General features: G+C 39.5%; 1 protein-coding gene across 4 annotated transcripts; it reads right to left on the reverse strand.

Annotated features, from left to right (window-relative positions):
- Positions 1-7,443: 7,443 nt before the first annotated feature.
- Positions 7,444-22,345, reverse strand: LOC148596962 (uncharacterized). 4 transcript variants are annotated; one of them, XM_088564246.1, is made up of 11 exons: positions 22,236-22,344; positions 20,897-20,999; positions 18,556-18,641; positions 17,090-17,161; positions 13,988-14,111; positions 13,448-13,539; positions 12,508-12,582; positions 10,145-10,241; positions 9,063-9,193; positions 7,979-8,138; positions 7,444-7,512 (listed from the first exon to the last, which is right to left on the reverse strand). In XM_088564246.1, the coding sequence occupies exons 2-11, from the start codon at positions 20,967-20,969 to the stop codon at positions 7,502-7,504; spliced, it is 921 nt and encodes a 306-aa protein (XP_088420372.1). In that variant the 5' UTR covers positions 20,970-20,999; positions 22,236-22,344; the 3' UTR covers positions 7,444-7,501. The 4 variants fall into 4 exon arrangements, with proteins under 4 accessions (XP_088420372.1, XP_088420373.1, XP_088420374.1 ...); XM_088564247.1 differs by having other exon boundaries at positions 22,240-22,294; XM_088564248.1 differs by lacking the exon at positions 12,508-12,582.
- Between the last annotated feature and the right edge of the window lie 1,368 nt (positions 22,346-23,713).

Raw genomic sequence — 23,713 nt, forward strand, 5'->3', positions numbered from 1 at the left:
TTTAAGTTGCATCATGAGTATGTCATGTCTATGATGAAATATATTATTCATTCAAATCAAATTGTTCTTGAGAGATATTCACATTGAAAATCCAATAGCTTTTATTGTCTTTTAAGGTCTTTTACAGAGTTAGATCCCTAAATTTTGAATTCAACAGCACATTTTATATGTACATACAGTTACAGTTTGTTTGCGTCTACAAAAAACATATGTCTCCCCGTCTCACCAACTGTCTGAGCATTTTTGGTAAAATAGTTTCAGAGGAGTTGTGCTGATGAGGTAATTTATGAAAATTTTTGGCAAATTTCTAAGTTCAAAGGGGCATTACTGCTACAAAATTAGGGGATCAAAATTTCTTGGTAATATGCGCAATAACATATGATGTTATTGCTACATACAAAGTTTCGTAAAATTTGAATTACGAACAAGCCACAAACAATTTGTCTCGACAACAAAGTGGGGGGAGACATAATGAACTTGTAATTTCTATCTCCTAAGAACAAGGCTTATATGATTGATTGATTGATTGTTGGGGTTTAACGTCCGAGCAGCATTATTTCAGCTATATAAAAGTCACAAAACGATAATCGGTATATGCAAAGTATAGGTATTAGAATAAATAAACTTTTCCAAGAATACCTAATCATTGATGTAGAATATACAAATATGGTTTCATGATTCACAAAAAAAATGCTGCATCGTAATACGTCCACTGAACAAATCATAAAGTATAACTCACTAGAAAAAAGGTCATGACTAAAATTTTCCCTGATCTGAGCATAGCTTTGACCCTTAGTTCAAATGTCAAGGACGAACCATGCTTACCTTTCAACTATCCAAACATAAGTCAAGCTACTTAAATATGTGACAAGGATAACTTTGGATCGGAAGATGACATTCATGAGGTATAAAATGTTATGCCCCTTTTTTCTCATTCATCTCGACATTTATAATGCTATAAAAGGAACAGAAATCATATTAAATTGTGTACAAAAGAAATACTAAATCTTAAATGTCTCAGAACATTTTTTTCGTCGGTAAAGTATACGTACAGTTTCATGTGACCAACGTATTGTAAACGGAATCATGGACGTATCGTCAACTAAACAACTTAGCTGGACGCTGCTTCCTGGTGCAACTATTTCACTGAGTATATGTCAATTAAACTGGTTTAGCTAAAATTAATAGAAAAGGAAATTTAGATATTAAGTGTAAGTGATTGTAAGAGTCAGGCAAAATGGGAAAATTCAGAAACCCCACTGATCTGACAATGTAACGTCACTCGATATCTTCCTTATTTGAAAAGACCATTATTTAATCTCTGCATCACTGGCTTTGCACGAATATTATTCAATATATTTTTTGAAAAACGAGTTTTGTCAGAGTTATCTCCCATTATATGATTGATTGATTGTTGGGGTTTAACGCCCGAGATGCAATTTTTAGCTATATTCAGGTGATGAAAATGAAATGATGATGATGATGATGAAATGAAAAATTGGATGAGACTAAAGATGATAGGGTCGACAAATTTTGATGGCCACTAGAAGTGGGTAGGGATGAGTAGGGTCAGGCAATTTAGCTCAAGGCGGAACGCAAGGGTTCCTACTCCAATCGAATAACACTTTGTTTGCTTGTTTGCCGGGGTTTAACGTCCGAGCAGCAATATTTGGCGTTAAACCCCAACAAACAAACAAACAAACGCAAGGGGTGGAAAGTAACTAAGAGAAATAAGTTTGTTTCAAACAAAGGACAAGTCATTATGCAATCAGTTTTCTGAAAAGGTGAGTATTGTTATGCGTAGGAAGCATCTGAAGCGCCTATGACTATCCTCGATCTACGCGAGGAAGCGATTATGTGGTCTGAAGAAGAGAAGGTCAATGAAGAGTTACCTGAGATGATAGTCAGGGAAGAAAAGAGTACATTGGAACTAAAGTGTTCTGATACAAATGTAGTTGTGATCAAATGAAGCAGCTTTTTGAAATAATGAGGAAACAAATTGAGCAGATTGGTGCGTTAACAGAGATCGTTAAATCCAAGTCAATTTAAAAAAAAAACAATTTAAAGCTTGCATTAAAGATGAACATTGGAACACTATTGACTATGCCAAAGTATTATCGTTCTCCTGCACGTAAGCCTGCTTCGTCTGTCGTTGAATAGCACAGGACCTAATCATTCGAGACAATATGATGCCTAAATAGAACCATTTAAATCTACAGCCAAAAATGGTAATTTTTCATTTCGAGTCGAAAACCTAGGAAGTGATCATATTTATATTGCATCAAAAACTAGAGGTATTCTTTTGAAAGGAAAATTTGAGCAAAGTATTTGTTAACATATCGAATTTGCTCTAAATTATTCTGTTGAAGAAATTATTGTCAATAGTGAAATACCATATTCTGGTGTTCTTAATTTTGTCAGGGTTATTGATTATGAACAATTTAAAATGCCGGTTGATTCAAGTCATCTTTCTGTTGACAAAATTGAATTGAACGCGGTTAAAAATTTGTTCTATAGACACAGATGTTTTCCCGAAATATGATTGTTGGGGTTTAACGTCCGAGCAGCAATATTTCAGCTATATTCAGACAATGAACATGAAATGGATGATATAATGAACATGAAATGAAAAAAAAAAGGATGGGTCACAAGGATAATAGGGTCGACAAATTTTGATTGCCACTGGAAAAAGGGGGATGGGTAAGGTCGGGCAATTTAGCCTCCTGTGGCGGAGCGCAAAGGTTCCTACTCCTATCGAATACCACAGCAGGGTTCTTTAACGTGCAAGGAACGTGGCATCTTTCCCAACACGGTGCACCACTATGGTTTGCGGTCAGGTTTTCCGTATTATAGCCTGACAACCCCAGCATGTAACACGCCAGGGGTACCCCATTCCACCACCTGGGGCACACATCCCAGTTGCTCTGTGGGCAGATCGCCTAGCCCCCGGCTAGGTTTCTGAGCACTATTTAGTCGCCTTTTACGACAAGCTTAGCGCTGCTGCATGCCTATTCTTTTAACACCCGGACCTGCACGGGGCTCCCGAAATATGATAATGATTTTAGTTTCACTACTACTGTCAAACATAACATTCGATTGCAAGATGATACACCGATAGTACAACCATACAGGCATATACCGCCAACACATTACGAGGAAATTGAGAAAAATATCAAAAAAATGCACGAAAATCAGATAGTTCGTGACAGCATCGCCTATTGTTTTGGTCAGAAAAAAAAAGATAACTCTCTGAGGGTCTGTGTCGATTTCCGTTTACGTAACTCGAAAACTCAAAAAGACGCATTCCCTCTTCTGCGAGTTGAAGAATCTGTTGATTCTCTCAGGGGAGCTAAGCTGTTTTCCACTATAGATTAAATTTCAAATTACAACCATATCGCCACGAGTGACAATGGTATTGAGAAAACTGCATTTACTACTCCCATTGGTTTGTAAGAGTATATGCGTGTGCCTTCCGGACTTCAGGTCCGGTGTCAAAAGTTTGTTTGTTTGTTTGTTGGGGTTTAGCGTCCGAGCAGCAATATTTCAGCTATATTCAGATAATGAACATGAAATAGATGGTGTCAAAAGAAAAGGCCCACAGCAGTGTTAAGCTTGTCCGTAAAATGCGACTAAATAATGCTCAGAAGCCTTTCGGTGCAACCGGGTTGTGTGCCTCAGGTGGTGGAATTGGGTATCCCCATCCCCGGCGTGTTAAATGCTTCGGTCGTCAGGCTATAATACAGAATACATGAACGCAAACCATTGTAGTGCAACGTGTTCCTCGCACGCTAAATAACCCTGCTGTGATATTCGAAAGGTTTGTTTGTTTGTTTGTTTGTTTGTTGGGGTTAACATCCGTGCAGCAATATTTCAGCTATATTCTGACGATGAACATGAAATTGATGATAAAATGAACATGAAATGATGAAAGGAACAAAGGATGGGACACAAGGAGAATGGGGTCGACAAATTTTGATTGCCACTGGAAATAGGGAGAGGTGGGCAGGGTCGGGCAATTTAGCCTCCTGTGGCGGAGCCCTATGGTTCCTATTCCGGGAGAATACCACAGTAGGGTTCTTTAACGTGGAGGAACGTGGCATCTTTCCAAACATGGTGCACCACTATGGCTTGCGGTCAGGTTTTCCCTATTATAGCCTGGCAACCCCAGCATGTAACACGCCAGGGGTACCTCATTCCACCACCTGGGGCACACATCCAAGTTGCTCTGTGGGCAGAGCGCCCTAGCCCCTGGCTAGTGTTCTGAGCACTATTTAGTCGCCTTTTATGACAAGCTTAGCGCTGCTTCAGTTTGTTTGTTTGTTTGTTGGGGTTTAACGTCCGAGCAGCAATATTTTAGCCATATTCAGACGATGAACATGAAAAGGATGATAAAATGAACATGAAATGAAAGAAAAAGGATGGAACACAAGGATAATAGGGTCGACAAATTTTGATTGCCACTGGAAAAAGGGGGGATGGGTAAGGTCGGGCAATTTAGCTTCATGCGGCGGAGCGCAAAGGTTCCTTCTCCTATCGAATACCACAGCAGGGTTCTTTAACGTGCGAGGAACGTGGCATCTTTCGCAACACGGTGCACCAGTATGGTTTGCGGTCAGGTTTTACGTATTAAAGCCTGACAACCCCAGCATGTAAAATGCCAAGGGTACCCAATTCCACCACCTGGGGCACACATCCCAGTTGCTCTGTGGGCAGAGCGCCTGGCCCCCGGCTAGGTTTCTGAACACTATTTAGTCGCCTTTTACGACAAGCTTAGCGCTGCTGCAGGCCTATTCTTTTGACACCCGAACCTGCACAGGGCATTGATGATAAAATGAACGAGGGATGGGACACAAGGACAATGGGGTCGACAAATTTTGATTGCCATTGGAAATAGGGAGAGGTGGGTATGGTCGGGCAATTTTGCCTTCTGTGGCGGAGCCCTATGGTTCCTACTCCGGGAGAATATCACAGGAGGGTTCTTTAACGTGGAGGAACGTGGCATCTTTCCCAACACGGTGCACCACTATGGTTTGCGATCAGTTTTTCCCTATTATAGCCTGACAACCCCAGCATGTAACACACCTGGGGTATCCCATTCCACCAGCATGGGCACACGTCCCAGTTGCTGTGTGGGCAGAGCGCCCTAGCCCCCGGCTAAGGTTCTGAGCACTATTTAGTCGCCTTTTACGATAAGCTTAGCGCTTCTGCAGGCCTATTCTTTTAGCACCCGGATCTGCACGGGGCGCTTATAAAAGGCAGGGGTTCTCGGTTTGGAAATCAGTATCAGCATACGACGGTAAACGAATACGTTTAGCCATATCTAAATGAAGCCCAACGAAACAATGTCATCGGTTAGAAGCATTGGAATCACAGACAGATGTACCCACACCCTTTTATGTGTCCCAAAGGTACAAGTTTCGAAAACATCGATCATCCTGCGACCCTGCAAGGTCAGGGTCGACCACGGGTGGCAACTGCAGCTCAGGATCGCTAGATCAGAGTACGGTATTTGCGTGATCGCTTCATCATAGCATCTTCTACTGCTTCATCAATTTCTGGAATAAGTAGAATATCAGATCAAACAGTCCGAAACCGTCTACAAGATGCTGGGAAAAAAACTAGACGTCCTGTTCGAGCTGTCATTTTGAACCAACGGTATTGCAAAAAAAGACTCCAATGGGCTCAGGCACATGTAGTATGGCCACATCAGCGCATGAGATCAGTCTTAGTTAAGCGATGAATCCAGATTCCTGTTACAACGTGCAGGTGGAAGAGCAAGAGTTACAGGAGACGAATAAAAGTTTTGCTGCTATCTGTGCCCAGGAACTCGACTGATTCGGTGACGGAAGCGTAATGATGTGGGTAACCATATCCCATACTGGAAAGACCAACTTGGTACACATTAATGACAATCTGACAGCTCAACAGCATTGTGACAAAATTGTGATGTCAAATACCTTTCCAATTATGCAGAATTATGGCAGAACCTTCCTACTTGACAAAGTCAAACTGCATGCAGCTCGGATAACTGCGAAAAAAAAAACAACCTTCCATGGCCATCCAAATGTGCAATGACCTGTGAAGAACTGAACATTTTAATGCTCCCAGATTTTAGTGGAGTCCGAGTTGCTCATTTGCTTTTGTTACTTTGTATGTATGATTTACTTTATGTTCTTTGTTGTGTATGTCTATTTTCCTTGTCTGGTCGTTGTCCCAGGATTGCATTATTTTGATTACTGATATAAGCTTGATTACCCTTTCAATAGATCAGAGATGGATTGATTGATTAAATGCTGGGGTTTAACGCCCGAGCAGCAATATTTCAGCTATATTCAGGCGATGAACATTAAATGGATGATAAAATTAACATGGGACACAAGGACAATAGGGTCGACAAATTTTGGTTGCCACTAGAAAAAGGGTAGGTGTTACGTAGAGTCAGGCAATTTATCCTCCTGTGGTGGCGCGCAAAGGTTCCTACTCCTACCGAATACCACAGCAGGGTTCTTTAACGTGCGAGGAACGTGGCATCTTTCCCAACACGGTGCACCATTATGGTTTGCGGTCAGGTTTTCCGTATTATAGCCTATTTTCCCAGAATAGGAACCATAGAGCTCCGCCACAGGAGGCTAAATTGCCCGACCCTACCCACTTCTCCCTATTTCCAGTTGCAATCAAAATTCGTCGACCCCATTATCCTTGTGTCCAATCCCATTTTTCATTTAATCATCATTTCATGTTCATTTTATCATCCACTTCATGTTCATCGCCTGAATATAGCTGAACTATTGCTGCTCAGGCGTTAAACCCCAACAATCAATCAATCATGTTCATTTTGTCATCCATTTCATGTTCATCCAGGGTTTTTTTAATGTTCACCTTTATGGTCATATTTTCCGTATTCACTCCAGCACGTAGCATGACAGTGGTACGCCATTCAACCACCTCAAACACAAACCTAGTTGCTTCGTAGTCAGAGTGTCTAACCTTGACCGGATTTCTAAGCGCTATTTAGTCACCTTTTACAATAAGCTTATCGCTCCTCATGTTTTATTCTTTTGACACATGGACCTTAACAGGGCAATACCGGTAGACAATAAAGAACGAGTGTCTTAATATAGATACTGAATAGCAAATTTATAATTGACACAATTCGACAGAATCGAAGAATGAAAAATTTAGCACGTAAAGGCAAGAAATTCATATTCCTGGGCTGAGAACTAGTCTTAGATAACAGCAACCGTACAATAAAAACACCCCCCAAAAACTACTTAAAATCTAACGAAAAGAATCACTTAACTCTGAAGTTTGAACAAGATTACTAACAAACACCAGACGCGTTGTTTCAACCAATTAATAAATAAGTAGAATGTTTTTATTTAAATCCTTGACCTGCACTAAAAGATTGTTTCTATTGAGCTAATAATGAATCTGAACAATATGGAAGTCTAAATATCTTTATATTATGCATTAGAAATCGTCCGTGACTGGACAGGAGTAATTACCCAAAACCTACAAAATAGGAATAAAATAGTTATGTTTCGACCCTAGTCTTTTTTTTTGTATTTGATTTTAGTCTATATGTATATAATCAGTTACATCAAGTGCTAATGTTCGCAATCTAGATTTACTTAAGAGGAAGAATCACTCATTTAACGAGTTATCTTTTTATAGCCTAGTTGGTTGAGTGGTCTAGAGTGTTGGACATATAGCAGGCGGTGTTGCCATAGAGGTCAGATAATAGGGGTTAGAATCCCGCTGAGGGCGCGACCAAATTAGCATCGATTCTAGACGAATTTTCGCAGGTTTAAAAAAGGCTAAAACATCAATTTCGTGGTATTTTTCTTCCCGAAAATAGCAAATATTGATACACCGCGGAAATACTTTTACATCATAGATCTGCATGGTGGTTGTCTTTTACAAATCATCCTATGGTAAAATTTTTGCGTTATCTATTTTTCGACAAAATGTGACATACTAGGAACAGGAGGGGTAATGATTGCTGTTTCTGACACTTCCCCATTAATGTTCCTGACATTACACTTCCAGTATCCATAGTGATCCTTTGTTATAACCATAGTAACCATCTGGTGTTCATTTGAGTATGTAACATGAGGGTATGTTGTAGTATGATAAACCTAGATTAATAACATTCTAATATAACAAGGTGTAAAACAAAGAAATGTCATTTGACGACTCACTGTAGAATAATTAAATAAATTATTGCGCAACGTATGTATAAAGAAGTGAAAGAAATCTACTTTAATTGTTAGTATTTCATAACATCATTAATTTGACTATAATTATGGAAAGCGGGTGGTTGTATACCGTGCTAGAGTGTAATTATAAGTCTATGCAAATACATTTCGTATTCGTACTTCGTAAAATCTTGCAAAGGAATGCTTTGATTCTTAAACGTGCAGTTTCATACATCAATACATGAGCACTTATACACTTGCTATATATCATTCTAACTAGATTTCAATTATTTTATATACATCGAATTCGGGTATAAAAACTAACAATGGTATTCGAATCTTCTGAATATATAAAAAAAATTAAAAATCAAATTGACACCCCGCTTTGGAGAGCATATTTGTTTACATTGCTTATGTTAGAAACACCAAATTAGTGTTCTTTTTTGTTTTTGTTTCTGTTTTTTTTCTCCATCGCCTTTAACCTTTAATAGCACTCTAGGTAAGAATTATGCAACATGTGAATCATGGTTTGAAAGCTTGCATATTTTAATTTTTGATACTTTGTGTAAAATGTTATAGTAAACAGAAATTAACATGTAGTTTTTTTTATATAACCCTTGTTCTTAAGAGATAAACATGATGATAGAATGTACCTTAGAATTAAAATTAATTAAGATAGTTATTTTAATGACACTAAAATACAATAGAAACTTGGTTTTCAGTGTGGATTATCTCCTTCAAAAACAGACGGATTGGAATGAATAATACATTTCATCATACACAACATAATAACAAAAATAAAATTGTGTATCCTTCTTTGGGGGTGTATCAGAATTTGCAAGATTCTTGTATTAAAATACATACATTCTCGTGAGACCATTGTACTGTAAACGGAAGATTACTAATATGAGCAACTTCACAATGTAAATGGACAGTACTTCCCAATGGTGCAGTCTGATTCTGAGGATATGATAGTAAAAGCGGTAGTGCTGAAACTGTGAAGGAGTTTGATTATAAAATATCAACAGAAAATTCTAACATTATATTAAAAAAAAACTGTAAATTAAAAAGCTACAGTACTTCAAGCAGAACAGTAGATGATCTTTTATAAGGTACAGGTACTTGTTCCTTTTTCAGAGTACACACCGATATTTTGTTTGGTTTGTTCTGTATTGTTTAAGGTTTTTTCTGATGAACGATTTAATCTTTTTCGAAATTTTATAAACTACCTAAAAATGCTTCAAAGAAAAAGAACTCTGAATAAATAGGGCAAGTATACACACACATTTCAAGCTTGACACAAGACTGAACTTTAATTGCCATAAATGTTTGATCCAGGATTAAATATGATCAATATCCAATACGTGACCTTTTTGCCCCAAACTCCTTAACAGTTCAAATCAACTCCAGTCTTTTTTTTTAAAAACATCTTTTGATGCACTGTCAACGAGCTCTGTTTACACTTTATCAAATAATTGTCAATATATAATAAAAATGCTATTTTTTTGTCCCATCAACCTGATCAAGGACGATAACGTCTGCAAAGTGCAACAAATGCCCAACATCTGATTTGATTAAAAGGTCTGTTATTGTTTCAGAGTCAGAGACAAAAAGTGATTTTTTTCTGTTGGTGTTTGAAATGAAAGCATGATTCATTCCAGTCTAATACTTATAAAGACAGCTGCTTCCGTACATTCACATTTGTTCATTACTCCTTCATTTAAGGAGGTAGACCTAGGGTAAGGGATAGAATTCTTGAAACCAATGGTGTTTGTATCATATTCAATTTCACCAAAGCCTACCAAGCTTTTATTTCAAATAGAAGGAAATTAGTCCAAGTTACTTTGATGCTTACACAAGATTGATGTAAAATGCTGACTACGAACGTTCCAATGATTTGTAAGATTTGTGTCATTTACCCAAGGTCTACTTCCTTATTTACTAACCTGCTTCTTTACAAAGTTTGTTGTTACATCGACTTTCATTGCAACATTTGGTACAAAATGAAGAACTATTTGAAGTTAATGGAAAAATATCACATGCCTGAAACAAACACGTTTGTAAACATCGTAAATGCATTTTACATTCCTATATGATCAAAGATATATTTTAATAACGACCACCTCAAAAAAGCTGGTAGGGCAATCAAGTATTTTTGTGCAGCAATGACTTTGTTGTCCTAATCTTTTCACTTTATATTCGGAAAAAATGAAAGAAAATCATCAATTTTGTGAAATAGACGATGGTATATCAAAAGTATGGTATTGCGATAAAAGGATTTACAGCTTACTCGAGTCTGCAGTAACTGTATATGACAAACAAGCTTTTAATGTTACGTCTACTAAACAGCATTCATGATTATTGCGGTACGATCTGACTTATAACTACATGTAAACAAATTTAAGAAAGAAAGCAAGAAATTAAACCAATGATAAAATGCAAATGTGCAGTAACAAATAAAAGCACAGCACTAGACGCCACTAAAGCGTACCACTGTTGTGCTCTTATCCGTCTACGTCATAAACGTTAGTGCACCGGCGTATGCGTTTTACTCTATCAATTTGTATTTCCTTGACACTAAATGTTATTGTTGTTTTTCACCTAAAAGGTTCAGTTTTGTTTGTTTGTTGGGCTTTAACGCCCGAGCAGCAATATTTCAGCTATATACAGATGATGAACATGAAATGGATGATAAAATGAACATGAAATGATGATGAAATGAAAATGGGATGGGACACACGGAGAATGGGGTCGACAAATTTTGATTGCAACTGGAAATTGTTTGTTTGTTTGGGTTTAACGTCCGAGCAGCAATATTTCAGCTATATTCAGAGGATGAACATGAAATTGATGATAAAATGAACATGAAATGATGATGAAATGAAAAAGGGATGGGACACAAGGACAATGGGGTCGCCACTGGAAATAGGGAGAGGTGGGTAGGATCGGGCAATTTAGCCTCCTGTGGCGGAGCGCTATGGTTCCTACTCCGGGAGAATACCACAGTAGGGTTCTTTAACGTGCGAGGAACGAGGCATCTTTCCCAACACGGTGCACCACTATGGTTTGCAGTCAGGTTTTCCGTATTATAGCCTAGCAGAGCGCCCTAGCCCCCGGGTAAGGTTCTGAGCACTATTTAGTCGCCTTTTACGACAAGCTTAGCGCTACTGCAGGCCTATTCTTTTTACACCCGGAACTGCACGGGGCCACTGGAAATAGGGAGAGGTAGGTAGGGTCGGGCAATTTAGCCTCCTGTGGCGGAGTCCTATGGTTCCTACTCCGGGAGAAAACCACATTAGGTTTCTTCAACGTGCCAGGAACGTGGCAACTTTCCCAACACGGTGCACTACTATGGTTTGCGGTCAGGTTTTCCGTATTATAGCCTGACAACCCCAACATGTAACACGCCAGGGGTACCCCATTCCACCACCTGGGGTACACATCCCAGTTGCTCTGTGGGCAGAGCGCCCTAGTCCCCGGCTAGGTTTCTGAGCACTATTTAATCGCCTTTTACGACAAGCTTAGCGCTGCTGCAGGCCTATTCTTTTTACACCCGGACCTGCACGGGGCCATTGGAAATAGGGAGAGGTAGGTAGGGTCGGGCAATTTAGCCTCCTGTGGCGGAGCCCTATGGTTCCTACTCCGGGAGAATACCACACTAGGTTTCTTCAACGTGCCAGGAACGTGGCAACTTTCCCAACACGGTGCACCACTATGGTTTGCGGTCAGGTTTTCCGTATTATAGCCTGACAACCCCAACATGTAACACGCCAGGGGTACCCCATTCCACCACCTGGGGTACACATCCCAGTTGCTCTGTGGGCAGAGCGCCCTAGTCCCCGGCTAGGTTTCTGAGCACTATTTAATCGCCTTTTACGACAAGCTTAGCGCTGCTGCAGGCCTATTCTTTTTACACCCGGACCTGCACGGGGCCATTGGAAATAGGGAGAGGTAGGTAGGGTCGGGCAATTTAGCCTCCTGTGGCGGAGTCCTATGGTTCCTACTCCGGGAGAATACCACACTAGGTTTCTTCAACGTGCCAGGAACGTGGCAACTTTCCCAACACGGTGCACCACTATGGTTTGCGGTCAGGTTTTCCGTATTATAGCCTGACAACCCCAACATGTAACACGCCAGGGGTACCCCATTCCACCACCTGGGGTACACATCCCAGTTGCTCTGTGGGCAGAGCGCCTTAGCCAGGTTTCTGAGCACTATTTAATCGCCTTTTATGACAAGCTTAGCGCTGCTGCAGGCCTATTCTTTTAACACCTGAACCTGCACGGGGCTAAAATGTTCAGAGACCTACCACTTTACGTGTACATCCAAGCTCGTACCACAGTGAGAAATCTGATGGATGTTGTTTTTCTATCGTGCTGCATTCCTAAGCAGATAGAAATATATTTTGCATAAATACAAACTGCAATTAATCTGATTTTACAAATAGTCCTGTATTTTCCAAACCGCATTTCAAATCATAGGGCCATGAAACATGACATTCACATATTGAATGAAATTCATTAATTGCCACGATAAGTCTATCTATGCGTTTTTAACACCTGGTCGCAATCGCTAAAATTCCATGCATGAGATAGAAGAGAAAATCAGTTTGAAGTATTTTCTTTAAGCGTTACTCGTGTGCGCTAAAAACAGTAATTACAATTGGCTCTTCTTTTGGCCTAATAGGATCAAGTCTATCTCGATTTTCAAGTGTTGCAAAATAATGGAATCAGTTATTACATAGATAGCAGTGATTTACCGAATGTTCTTAATATAAAAAATCGATAATTCACACTGTGAAATAAATTCGGTAATTTCTCACTCGCACTTTCACCCGCTAAATCTTCTAAACACGAATATCAATCCGCCTTTCAAAAATATTTAATTCATATTGAAAACAGCAATGTATAATGAAGGAAATCTATATAATAAATAGAATAATCAATTGGTTATCTACTTTTTGCAATTAAAAATCATATTATTATCGAATGTAACAACTTGATTATAAATCCATATACAATTCAGGCACTTCTTCTGGAATTTTAAGGCTATATTTCAAATAATTCGCATGATTCAACTAACCACACTATTCCCAATCTTCGGCAGTCCAACTAAATTATTCTGCTGAATTAAAACGAAAGATATGATCCATTTCGCATGGAATTTAAACTAGGTACCCCACAAAAAATAATAGACCCACGGTAGTAAAAAAGTAAAAAAAAAAGGTAGAGCAGTTTGGTTACACGTACATGATCCAATCCACAAGCCTCGGTTGTTGTACAATCGTCCGGGTGCTTTACAATATCACATTTAAAGCACTCTAAATACCGCGGACTCACAGCTGAAAAAATGAACAATATAAATTTTACTAAATAACCACTGATATCCGTTGTACACTAGGATTGGATTTTTGCTGATAGTGTAGTTTACTTTATAAATAAATAGAACGCCTTCCAGTCAAAATAACTTGGTCTCTATTACACGCCTGTGGTTGGTGTATAATTCTGGGAGGTACGTCCGTCTATCACTAGTATCTTACTTTAATGGTAGACGAAGGGACAAGGTGGTTCCAAGAGACCATCTTCTCAATTGCTGGAGATTGATGTGTGCATAATTCATTATTTTTAGCGGATTTTGACAATGGACAAAAATGCCCTTTATGATTTTCAGATTACAGAAATAATGAGTTTTGTTCTATCGTTGAATTAATAATTTTCTGAGTATCATTCGTTCAGTTTATTTGTTTTTCGCAAATTTCCAAAAATTTAAAGTCATGAATTAAAACTTGCCTTGATTTTTGCAAAGATTTCTATTACACATATGCTCATTACAACACTTGAAACAGTCTGGAGAAGAACGTTTAATATTCTCAATTTTTCTCCCAGTTAGAGCTGCTCCTAACTGCTGACAAACCTAAACAAAGTGTGGAAGAACACATGAATCAATATGGTGTCTACTGGAATATTTGATTTTATTAACAATGTTGACTTACCATGACTACATTACGAGAAATAATTTTGTTCTTATAGAAGGTCAAGTGGTCCAATTCTTAAGTTACTGTAAATATATTATGTTTCGCAAATTCTGTTAGTGAACATATTTGCGGGTATCAATTTTCGTGGATTTAAAAAATGATATGCGTTATTTCGTATTAAAAATCGGGTGTACTATTTTATGCTGTTTTCTGTCCACCGCGAAAATTTACAGTACCTCTTATGTTAAATCAAGCAAACATTTGAAGTAAATCTTCGCCTTTCACTGAATCGTAAACTGCCCTACAGTATATGTATATCATCCCAGCATTACAAAGATTAAAAACAATATATAATTTTTTAATTAATTTGGTATTTGACGTTACAGTACCAGATTATCCTATGTTACCATAAATTAAGACTTATTCTAATATGACGTGCTTCAGAGTTCTATAAACACAGCCATGGTAAAAAAAGATATACATATGACCAACATTTCGTGCAACTCATAGGCTGCGTAAATTCAAAAATATGAATAAGCAAGTTCTATTAGAATCGAAATAAATCACGGAAACTCCAATTTATTACGCGCTTGTCATTCAGGTTATTTACCCCGTCGCCATTGCTCGGGTAAAACATTGCGACATAAATGGCCAGCCCGATGTGAAAATATGATTCGAGTTTCTGTATTTTTTCTTAATCACAATTCAATTTGAATTAAGGGTAGATCAAACCTAATAATACTAGTAAATACGTTACTCAAAAATTTTAATATAAAAACATTGGTCACCGAATTTGATTTTGATATAATTTAGCCATATTAAGGAGGTAAGGGAAACAACTCTTAAAAATCACTGGAACGTTTGTATTAAGCATTTTACATCAATCTTATATAAGCATCTAATTAACTTAGAATCATTTTATTCTGCTTCAAATGAAAACTTGAGAGGCTTAGGTGAAATTGTGTATGATGCAAACATATTACTGATTTCATGAGTTATGTCCCTTACCCTAGGTCTACCTCCTTAAAGTAGAATTTACTACATTTTATATAGATTCTGTAGGAAATTTTCAATCTTTCGCAAAGTTCTAAAGACTGGTGGAAAACAATCACCAAGTATCTACCCTTGAAAGAAGCCTTCGGAAAATAATGTATGTATAAATATAAATGGATTATGTTTCATCCTTTCAATCATTATTACTAAATACTCTCTCGAAGGGAGCATAAAAGCTTTTATTATCAACTGGGTCCAGCATACTTAAGGGCAGAAAAAGCATTAAAATCTATTTTGTGCATGTAAACTCGGGAGCTTAAGACAGTGTAATGGTAGCTTCATGAAAGTATACTCGGCAAATGCGATTGAAGACCACACCAGTCTAGGAAATATAACCTTGCTTCGATGATTAAATACAAATCGAATCTAAGCTTTTTCTATGATAAGGTTGGTCAAAACATGGCACCCAAATGTTTACGATTGGTTGATGGCGTTTAAAGCCCGAACAGCAATATTTCAGCCACATTCAGACGATTAACATGTTTGTTTGTTGGGGTTTAACGTCCGAGCAGCAATATTTCAGCTATATTCAGACAATGAACATGAAATGGATGATAAAATTAACATGAAATGAAAAAAAAAAAGGATAGGTCACAAGGATATTAGGGTCGACAAATTTTGATTGCCACTGGAAAAAGGGGGGATGGGTAAGGTCGGGCAATTTAGCCTCCAGTGGCGGAGCGCAAAGGTTCCTACTCCTATCGAATACCACAGCAGGGTTTTTTAACGTGCGAGGAACGTGGCATCTTTCCCAACACGGTGCACCACTATGGTTTGCGGTCAGGTTTTCCGTATTATAGCCTGACAACCCCAGCATGTAACATGCCAGGGGTACCCCATTCCACCACCTGGGGCACACATCCCAGTTACTCTGTGGGCAGAGCGCCTGACCCCCGGCTAGGTTTCTGAGCACTATTTAGTCGCCTTTTACGACAAGCTTAGCGCTGCTGCAGGCCTATTCTTTTAAACACCCGGACCTGCACGGGGAGACGATTAACATGAAATGGATGATAAAATGAACATGAAATGATGATGATGAAATAAAAAAAGAGTTGGGACACAAGGATAGTAGGGTTGACAAATTTGGATTGCCACAAGAAAACAGAAGAGGGATAGGTAGGGTCGGGCAATTTAGCCTCCTGTGGCGGAGTGCAAAGGTTCCTTCTCCTATCGAATACCACAGCAGGGTTTTTTTAACGTGCGAGGAACGTGGCATTTTTCCCAACACGATGCACCACTATGGTTTGCGGTCAGGTTTTTCGTATTATAGCCTGACAACCCCAGCGTGTAACATGCCAGGGGTACCCCATTCCACCACCTGGGGCACACATCCCAGTTGCGCTGTGGGCAGAGCGCCTAGCCCACGGCTAGGTTTCTGAGCACTATTTTCTCGCCTTTTACGACAAACTTAGCGCTGCTGCAGACCTATTCTTTTCACACCCGGACCTGCACGGGACCTAATGTTTACGAAAATGACTTAATCATTACCGGACAACTCGACCAAAAGACATTTCGGACCATGACAAGCAACAGTTCCTGACACTTCGGCTCATACATGTTTCAGGCCAAAACTATAGGAAAATGCATAAGGACAATAAAAAATTGTATATCATGACATCTTTAACCAATTTGGAAGTTATTAATAACAGGATTGACAACAATTATGAAAAGACTTTGGTTATTGAATTCATATATTCCATTGGGAGCGTTTAAGGTTTCACCTTCCTCATATTAGAAAACATATATGTCAGTTAGATTTTGAAAAATGAAAGAAAAAAATGCTCGGTGCACTAGGTCTCCCTTATAAACAATAATGTAAATTTGTAATATTATTATATGTAAAGAGATTCTAGAATATGCTTACAAATTTCGCCATACAACCAGATTCGTAAACGTCATAACCTGTTCTTTTCGTTGTTCGTCTTGTGTAGCATTCCTACATGAAACAAAATGAACTTGTTACGAATGCTATGTTGTTGTTAGTGACACTAGTACACGTAAGGAATTTAAAAAAATGTCGTTGAGGTGTACATACACAGAAAGCACGAATAAGTAAAATTGTGCGTTGCTTGATTTGACTATTGTTTTTGTAAGTTATACATGACTGATCGAGCCCCTTGCAGGTCCGGGTGTGAAAAGAATAGGCCTGCAGCAGCGATAAGCTTGTCGTATAAGGCGAGAAAATAGTGCTCAGAAACCTAGCCGGGGGGCTAGGCGCTCTGCCCACAGAGCAACTGGGATGTGTGGCCCAGGTGGTGGAATGGGGTACCCCTGGCGTGTTACATGCTGGGGTTGTCAGGCTATAATACGGAAAACCTGACCGCAAACCATAGTGCTCCACCGTGTTGGGAAAGATGCCACGTTCCTCGCACGTTAAAGAACACTGCTGTGGTATTCGATAGGAGTAGGAACCTTTGCGCTCCGCCACAGCAGGCCAAATTGCCCTACCTTACCCATCCCCCCTTTTCCCAGTGGTAATCAAAATTTGTCGACCCTATTATCCTTGTGACCCATCCCCATTCCACCACCTGGGGCACACATCCCAGTTGCTCTGTGGGTAGAGCGCCTAGCCCCCGGCTAGGGTTCTGAGCATTATTTAGTCGTCTTTTACGACAAGCTTAGCGCTGCTGCAGGCTTATTCTTTTAACACCCGGACCTGCACGGGGCGGGAAATCCTGACCGCAAACCATAGTGGTGCACCGTGTTGGGAAAGATGTCACGTTCCTCGCACGTTAGAAAAACCCTACTATGCTATTCTCGCAGGTTTTCCGTATTATAGCCTGACAACCTCAGCATGTAACACGCCAGGGGTACCCCATTCCACCACCTGGGGCACACATCCCAGTTGCTCTGTGGGCAGAGCGGCCTAACCCCCGGCTAGGGTTCTGAGCACTATTTAGTCGCCTTTTACGACAAGCATAGCGCTGCTGCGGGTCTATTCTTTTAACACCCGGACCTGCACGGGGCACGGAATAAGTAATTATTTCACAAAATAAATTATTTTACATGACGAATTTCATGTAAATTTTACGTGAAAAAGTAAAAAAAGTGCATTGCTTGATTTGACTAACCTAATTATTTCACACCACTTTTAGACGAAGTTCACCTAAATTTGTCTAATGAAAATTGTAACCGAGTTCATGTGAAATTCGGGCGAATCACGCTTTTATACGAAATCCATATAAACTTTTCAATGAAATTCATGTAGAGTGATTTCACATGAAAATCACGTCAATTTCTTTTGAAGTTCGCGTGAATTTTACGCGAACATAAGCCTTCGTAGTTTACATGCACTGTCCACTGATATCTACTGACAACAATGTAACTCACCTCATTTTCAGCACAACGTATCACGTGATTGCATTCCGCAATATTGGTAAAATTATTACACTGATAACAAGAAGTGAGACCAGCACCTTAAAAATGAAATGTAGATACAAATCAAGGAAAATATCGCTACAAAAATAATACATAATATATTTCAAGTCAATATGCTTTTACTAAGACAAAAGGTTTGCAAAGTAGTACATGTAATATTTCAGTTAACAAAATTTGTCTCATGATTGGTCGATTAGTGGGGTTTAACGCCCGAGATAACATGAACATGATTGCTTGATCATTGAGGTTTAACGCCAGAGCAGAAATATTCCTTTGACACCCGGACTTGCACGGGCCACATTCGTGTCAAAAACTATATCATATGACTCTCGTAAGTCCGTAATCTAATGATTGATTGTTGAGGTTTAACGCTGGAGTAGCAATATTTCAGTTATATTCAGCGGATGAACATGGAATGGATGATAATGAAATGGAAAATGGGATGGGACACAAGGATAATAGGATTGACAAATTTTGATTGCCACAGAATACAGGAGGGATGGGAAGGGTCGGACAATTTAGCCTCCTGTGGCGGAACGCAAAGGTTCCTACTCGTATATCACAGCAGGGTTCAACAATGTTCGAGGAACGTGGCTTCTATCCAAAAACGGTGCATCACTATGGTTTTCGTATTATAGCCTGACAACCCCAGCATGTAACACAACAGGGGTACTCAATTCCACCACCTTAGGCACACATCGCCTGAGCACTATTTAGTCGCCCTTTACGGTAAGCTTAGAGCTGCTGCAGGCCTATTCTTTTCACACCCGGATCTGCACGAGGCAATAGGGTCGAGAAGTGTGCCACAAGAAATATGGAGGGATGGGTAAGTCGGGTAATTTAGTCTCCTGTGGCGGAACGCAAAGGTTCCTACTCCTATCGAATACCACAGTAGGCATTTTAACGTGTGAACAACGTAGCCTTTTTTCCTAACACCGTGAACCACTATGGTTTGCGGATAGGTTTTCCGTATTATAGCCTGGCCACCCCATCATATCAAACGCCTGGGGTACCCCATTCCACCACCTGGGACACACATCACAGTTTAGATGTGCGTAGAGAAAATTACAAATACTGCATTAAGATGCTCAGGAATATTTACTGATTATTGGGGTTTATTACCCGAGCAGCAATATTTAAGTTTATTCTGACGATGAACATGAAATGACGTTGAAATAAATAAATGTGAAGGGACACAAGAACAATGAGGTCGACAAATTTTGATTGCCACTGGAAATATGTTTGTTTGTTTGTTGGGGTTTAACGTCCGAGCAGCAATATTTCAGCTATATTCAGACAATGAACATGAAATGGATGATAAAATGAACATGAAATGAAAAAAAAAAGAATAGGTCACAAGGATAATAGGGTCGACAAATTTTGATTGGCACTGGAAAAAGGGGGGATGGGTAAGGTAGGGCAATTTAGCTTCCTGTGGCGGAGCGCAAAGGTTCCTACTCCTATCGAATACCACAGCAGGGTTCTTTAACGTGCGAGGAACGTGGCATCTTTCCCAACACGGTGCACCACTATAGCCTGACAATCCCAGCATATAACACGCCAGGGGTACCCCATTCCAACTCCTCGGGCACACATCTTAGTTGCTCTGTGGGCAGAGCGCCTAGCCCACGGCTAGGTTTTTGAGCACTATTTAGTCGCCTTATACGACAAGCTTAGCGCTGCTGCAGGCCTATTCTTTTAACACCCCGACCTGCACGGGGCGCCACTGGAAATATGGATAGGTGGGTAAGGTCGGGCAATTGTGGTGCAGCCCAATGGTTCCTACTCCGTAAAAATACCAAAAAAGGATTCTTTAACGTGCGAGGAACGTGACACCTTTCCCAACACGTTGCTCTACTATGGTTTGCGGTCAAGTTTTCCGTATAATGGCCTTACAATTCCATCATGTAACATGCCACAGTTGCTTTGTGGCAGAACGCCCTATCACCGGCAAGGGTTCTGAGTACTATTTATTCGCCTTTTACGACAAGGTTAGCGCTGCTGCAAGTCTATTCTTTTGACACCCGGACCTGCATGGGGCGTGACATTAAATGGGTAAAAAAAAATTGAATACAAAATTATTCATGTGCAACCCACTGCCTAATTTTTAATAGACTTTCTCTTAAATCATAAATGTGGATATCAACTAATATTATATACCTGGTGATAGAGGAGTGACAATTCAAAGCATGTTGACCAAGCATATTCCATATTGGACGTTATATATAAAATGCGTGTATGATTTCATTTATCCAAAGTTTTAAGTTTATTAAAGGTATTTCATTTAACCTACCTGAATGGAATTCGACAGTTCGTGAGCAAATGCGTAGGAATACCGCCACGAATAATGTGCTTAAACCCTTCATAACAAGTTATGGATGTTTGATCACAGCAACCTACAATTAGAAATGCCCAGTCATGTTTTGGAAAGAAAAACTGTTGTTTGCTTTTTAATATTTCAGTAAATTTCCGAAGGCTTATTTTCTATTTATGAAAGCAACATTGTTTACAGAGTAATCAGGGGAACCAAGGTTATAGCGGTAATCAAAAGAATGTAATCCAGGGACAAAGACCAGACATGGAAAACAGACAATCACAACAGACATAAAGTAACTAAAATCATACATACAAAGCAACAAAATCAAATTAGTAACACGGACTGCACTAAAAACTGGAAGCATGGACCAGGTGCACCGGTAGAGTTCAAAGTCTTTACAACACACTTTTGGTTATCATATAACCGCTAGATTTATGTTATTCTATTAATATAGTATCTCAAACTACACAAAATTATTACACAGCATTCAATATGAACACAATTGTTCAGTCCAATCACTCAAAGTAGGATTACTCCAGAAACATCGTTGTATCCGGGAGATACTGATGATGCCCCGGCAGATAAAATATTTGTCTAATACATTTTAAGCTACACCATGAGTAAGTCACTTTTGACTAAGATGCTAATAAGATTTTCGACCGATTCTCAATAAAAATATACATGAGCGTGAAGAAAAACACGTGACGATAATAATTGTATAAGGCTTAAGCGTACAAAGTAACAATTATTTTACCTTGCTGAGCTTGATAAACTATTACGATTGATTGATTGCGGGTGTTGAACGCCCAAGCAGCAATATTCAGCTATATCAAGTCAATGAACTAATTCTAATTGGTCCAAGCGTTCTTGGTTTATTGTGCGATAACTAGCAAATACTATTCTATTTTAAGAATAAATAAAAATACAAAAATGAAAGGACCTTTTCACCATCGATATATATATTTTCCCAATAGTTCAATTTCTACAGGTACAGACGTTTATTTATTACTGCAGATCTTATTTTTCTTGAAATCCATAGTAAAATTTCTGGCCAATAAAAATAACCTTGGTTGTTCTGTTTAGATTAACAGGTCGTACAAAGCATTGCCGTGTTGACAAGTGTGGAAATTATGTGACTGATAAGGAGAGATCCAAATAAAACGAAAATAGAACATATTTTCAACCTGCATTTCAGAAAACATTTTTGTCTTTACAGACGCTCTGATCTCTGTTTCGTTGGGTTGAATACTTCATCTTCAAATTGGACACAACCTAGCATAACAAAAGATATACACTAAATGAGTGTCAGTCAAACCTGCTTTTAAAGTCTTAGTTGTTAACTCCTGTTCTTCGTGTATTGTATTCACTTATCTTTCTCCAAGAACGTGATTTTCTTCTCCTACGAAGATAATCGGTGCAAGTTTGTAACTACGGTGACTAGTAGGCTATTTTGACTTCGTTGGAACCGGTGATTGATACATGTTTATGAAGATTAATCCGTTTCACATGCAGGAAACAGTGAATAAACCATTCTATAGGCCAAATTGTCTCTTACAGGTCCGAGTGTCAAAGGAAAAGGCCTGCAGTAGCGCTAAATTTGTCATAAAAGGCGACAAAATATAGCTCAGAAACCTAGCAGGGGGCTAGGCTCTCTGCTCACAGACCAACTGGGATGTTGGGGTTATCAGGCTATAATACGGAAAACCTGACCGCAAACCATAGTGGTACACCGTGTTGGGAAAGATGCCACGTTCCTCGCACGTTACAAAAACTCTTCTGTGATATTCTCCAAGAGTATAAACCTGAGGGCTCCGCAAAAGAAGGCTAAATTGCCGGACCCTACCCACCTCTCTTTATTTCCATTGGCAGTCAAAATTTGTCGACCAAATTATCCATGTGTCCATTTCCAATTTTATTTAATCATCTATTTCCTGTTCACCACCAGAAAAGCCCCGTGCAGGTCTGGGTGTCAAAAGAATAGGCCTGCAGCAGCGCTAAGATTGTCGTAAAAGGCGACTTAATAGTGCTCAGAACCTTAGCCGGGGCTAGGGCTCTCTGCCCAAAGAGCAACTGGGATGTGTGCCCCAGGTGGTGGAATGGGGTACCCCTGGTGTGTTACATGCTGGGGTTGTCAGGCTATAATACGGAAAACCTGACCGCAAACCATAGTGGTACACCGTGTTGGGAAAGATGCCACGTTCCTCGCACGTTAAAGAACACTACTGTGGTATTCTCCTGGAGTAGGAACCATAGGGCTCCGCCACAGGAGGCTAAATTGTCCGACCCTAACCATCTCTCCCAATTTCCAGTGGCAATCAAAATTTGTCGACCCCATTGTCCTTGTGTCCCATCCCTTTTTCATTTCATCATCATTTCATGTTCATTTTATCATCAATTTCATGTTCATCGTCTGAATATAGCTGAAATATTGCTGCTCGGACGTTAAACCCCAACAAACAAACAAACAAACACCGCCAGAATATAACTGAAATATTGCTGCTCGGGCGTTTAATCCAACAATCAATCAAAGCAGAGCGCCTAACCCCCTGCCAAGGTTTCTGATCACTATTTAATCGGTTTTTCGATAAGCTTAGCGCTGCTTCGGGGCTATTCTTTTGACAATCGGACCACAGAGCAACTGATTATTGTCCCAGGTCGTCGGGTTATAATGCGGAAATCCTGAAAACAAACCATAGTGGTGTACTGCGTAGGAAAAGATGCCACATTCCTCATAAAGAACCCTGGTGTAGTATTCAATAGAAGGTACCTTTGGGTTCCCTACCAGAAGGTTAA

Source organism: Perna viridis, chromosome 15 (assembly GCF_037379345.1).
Source record: "Perna viridis isolate PV_CMFRI_1.1 ecotype Kerala chromosome 15, ASM3737934v1, whole genome shotgun sequence".
NCBI lineage: Eukaryota > Metazoa > Mollusca > Bivalvia > Mytilida > Mytilidae > Perna > Perna viridis.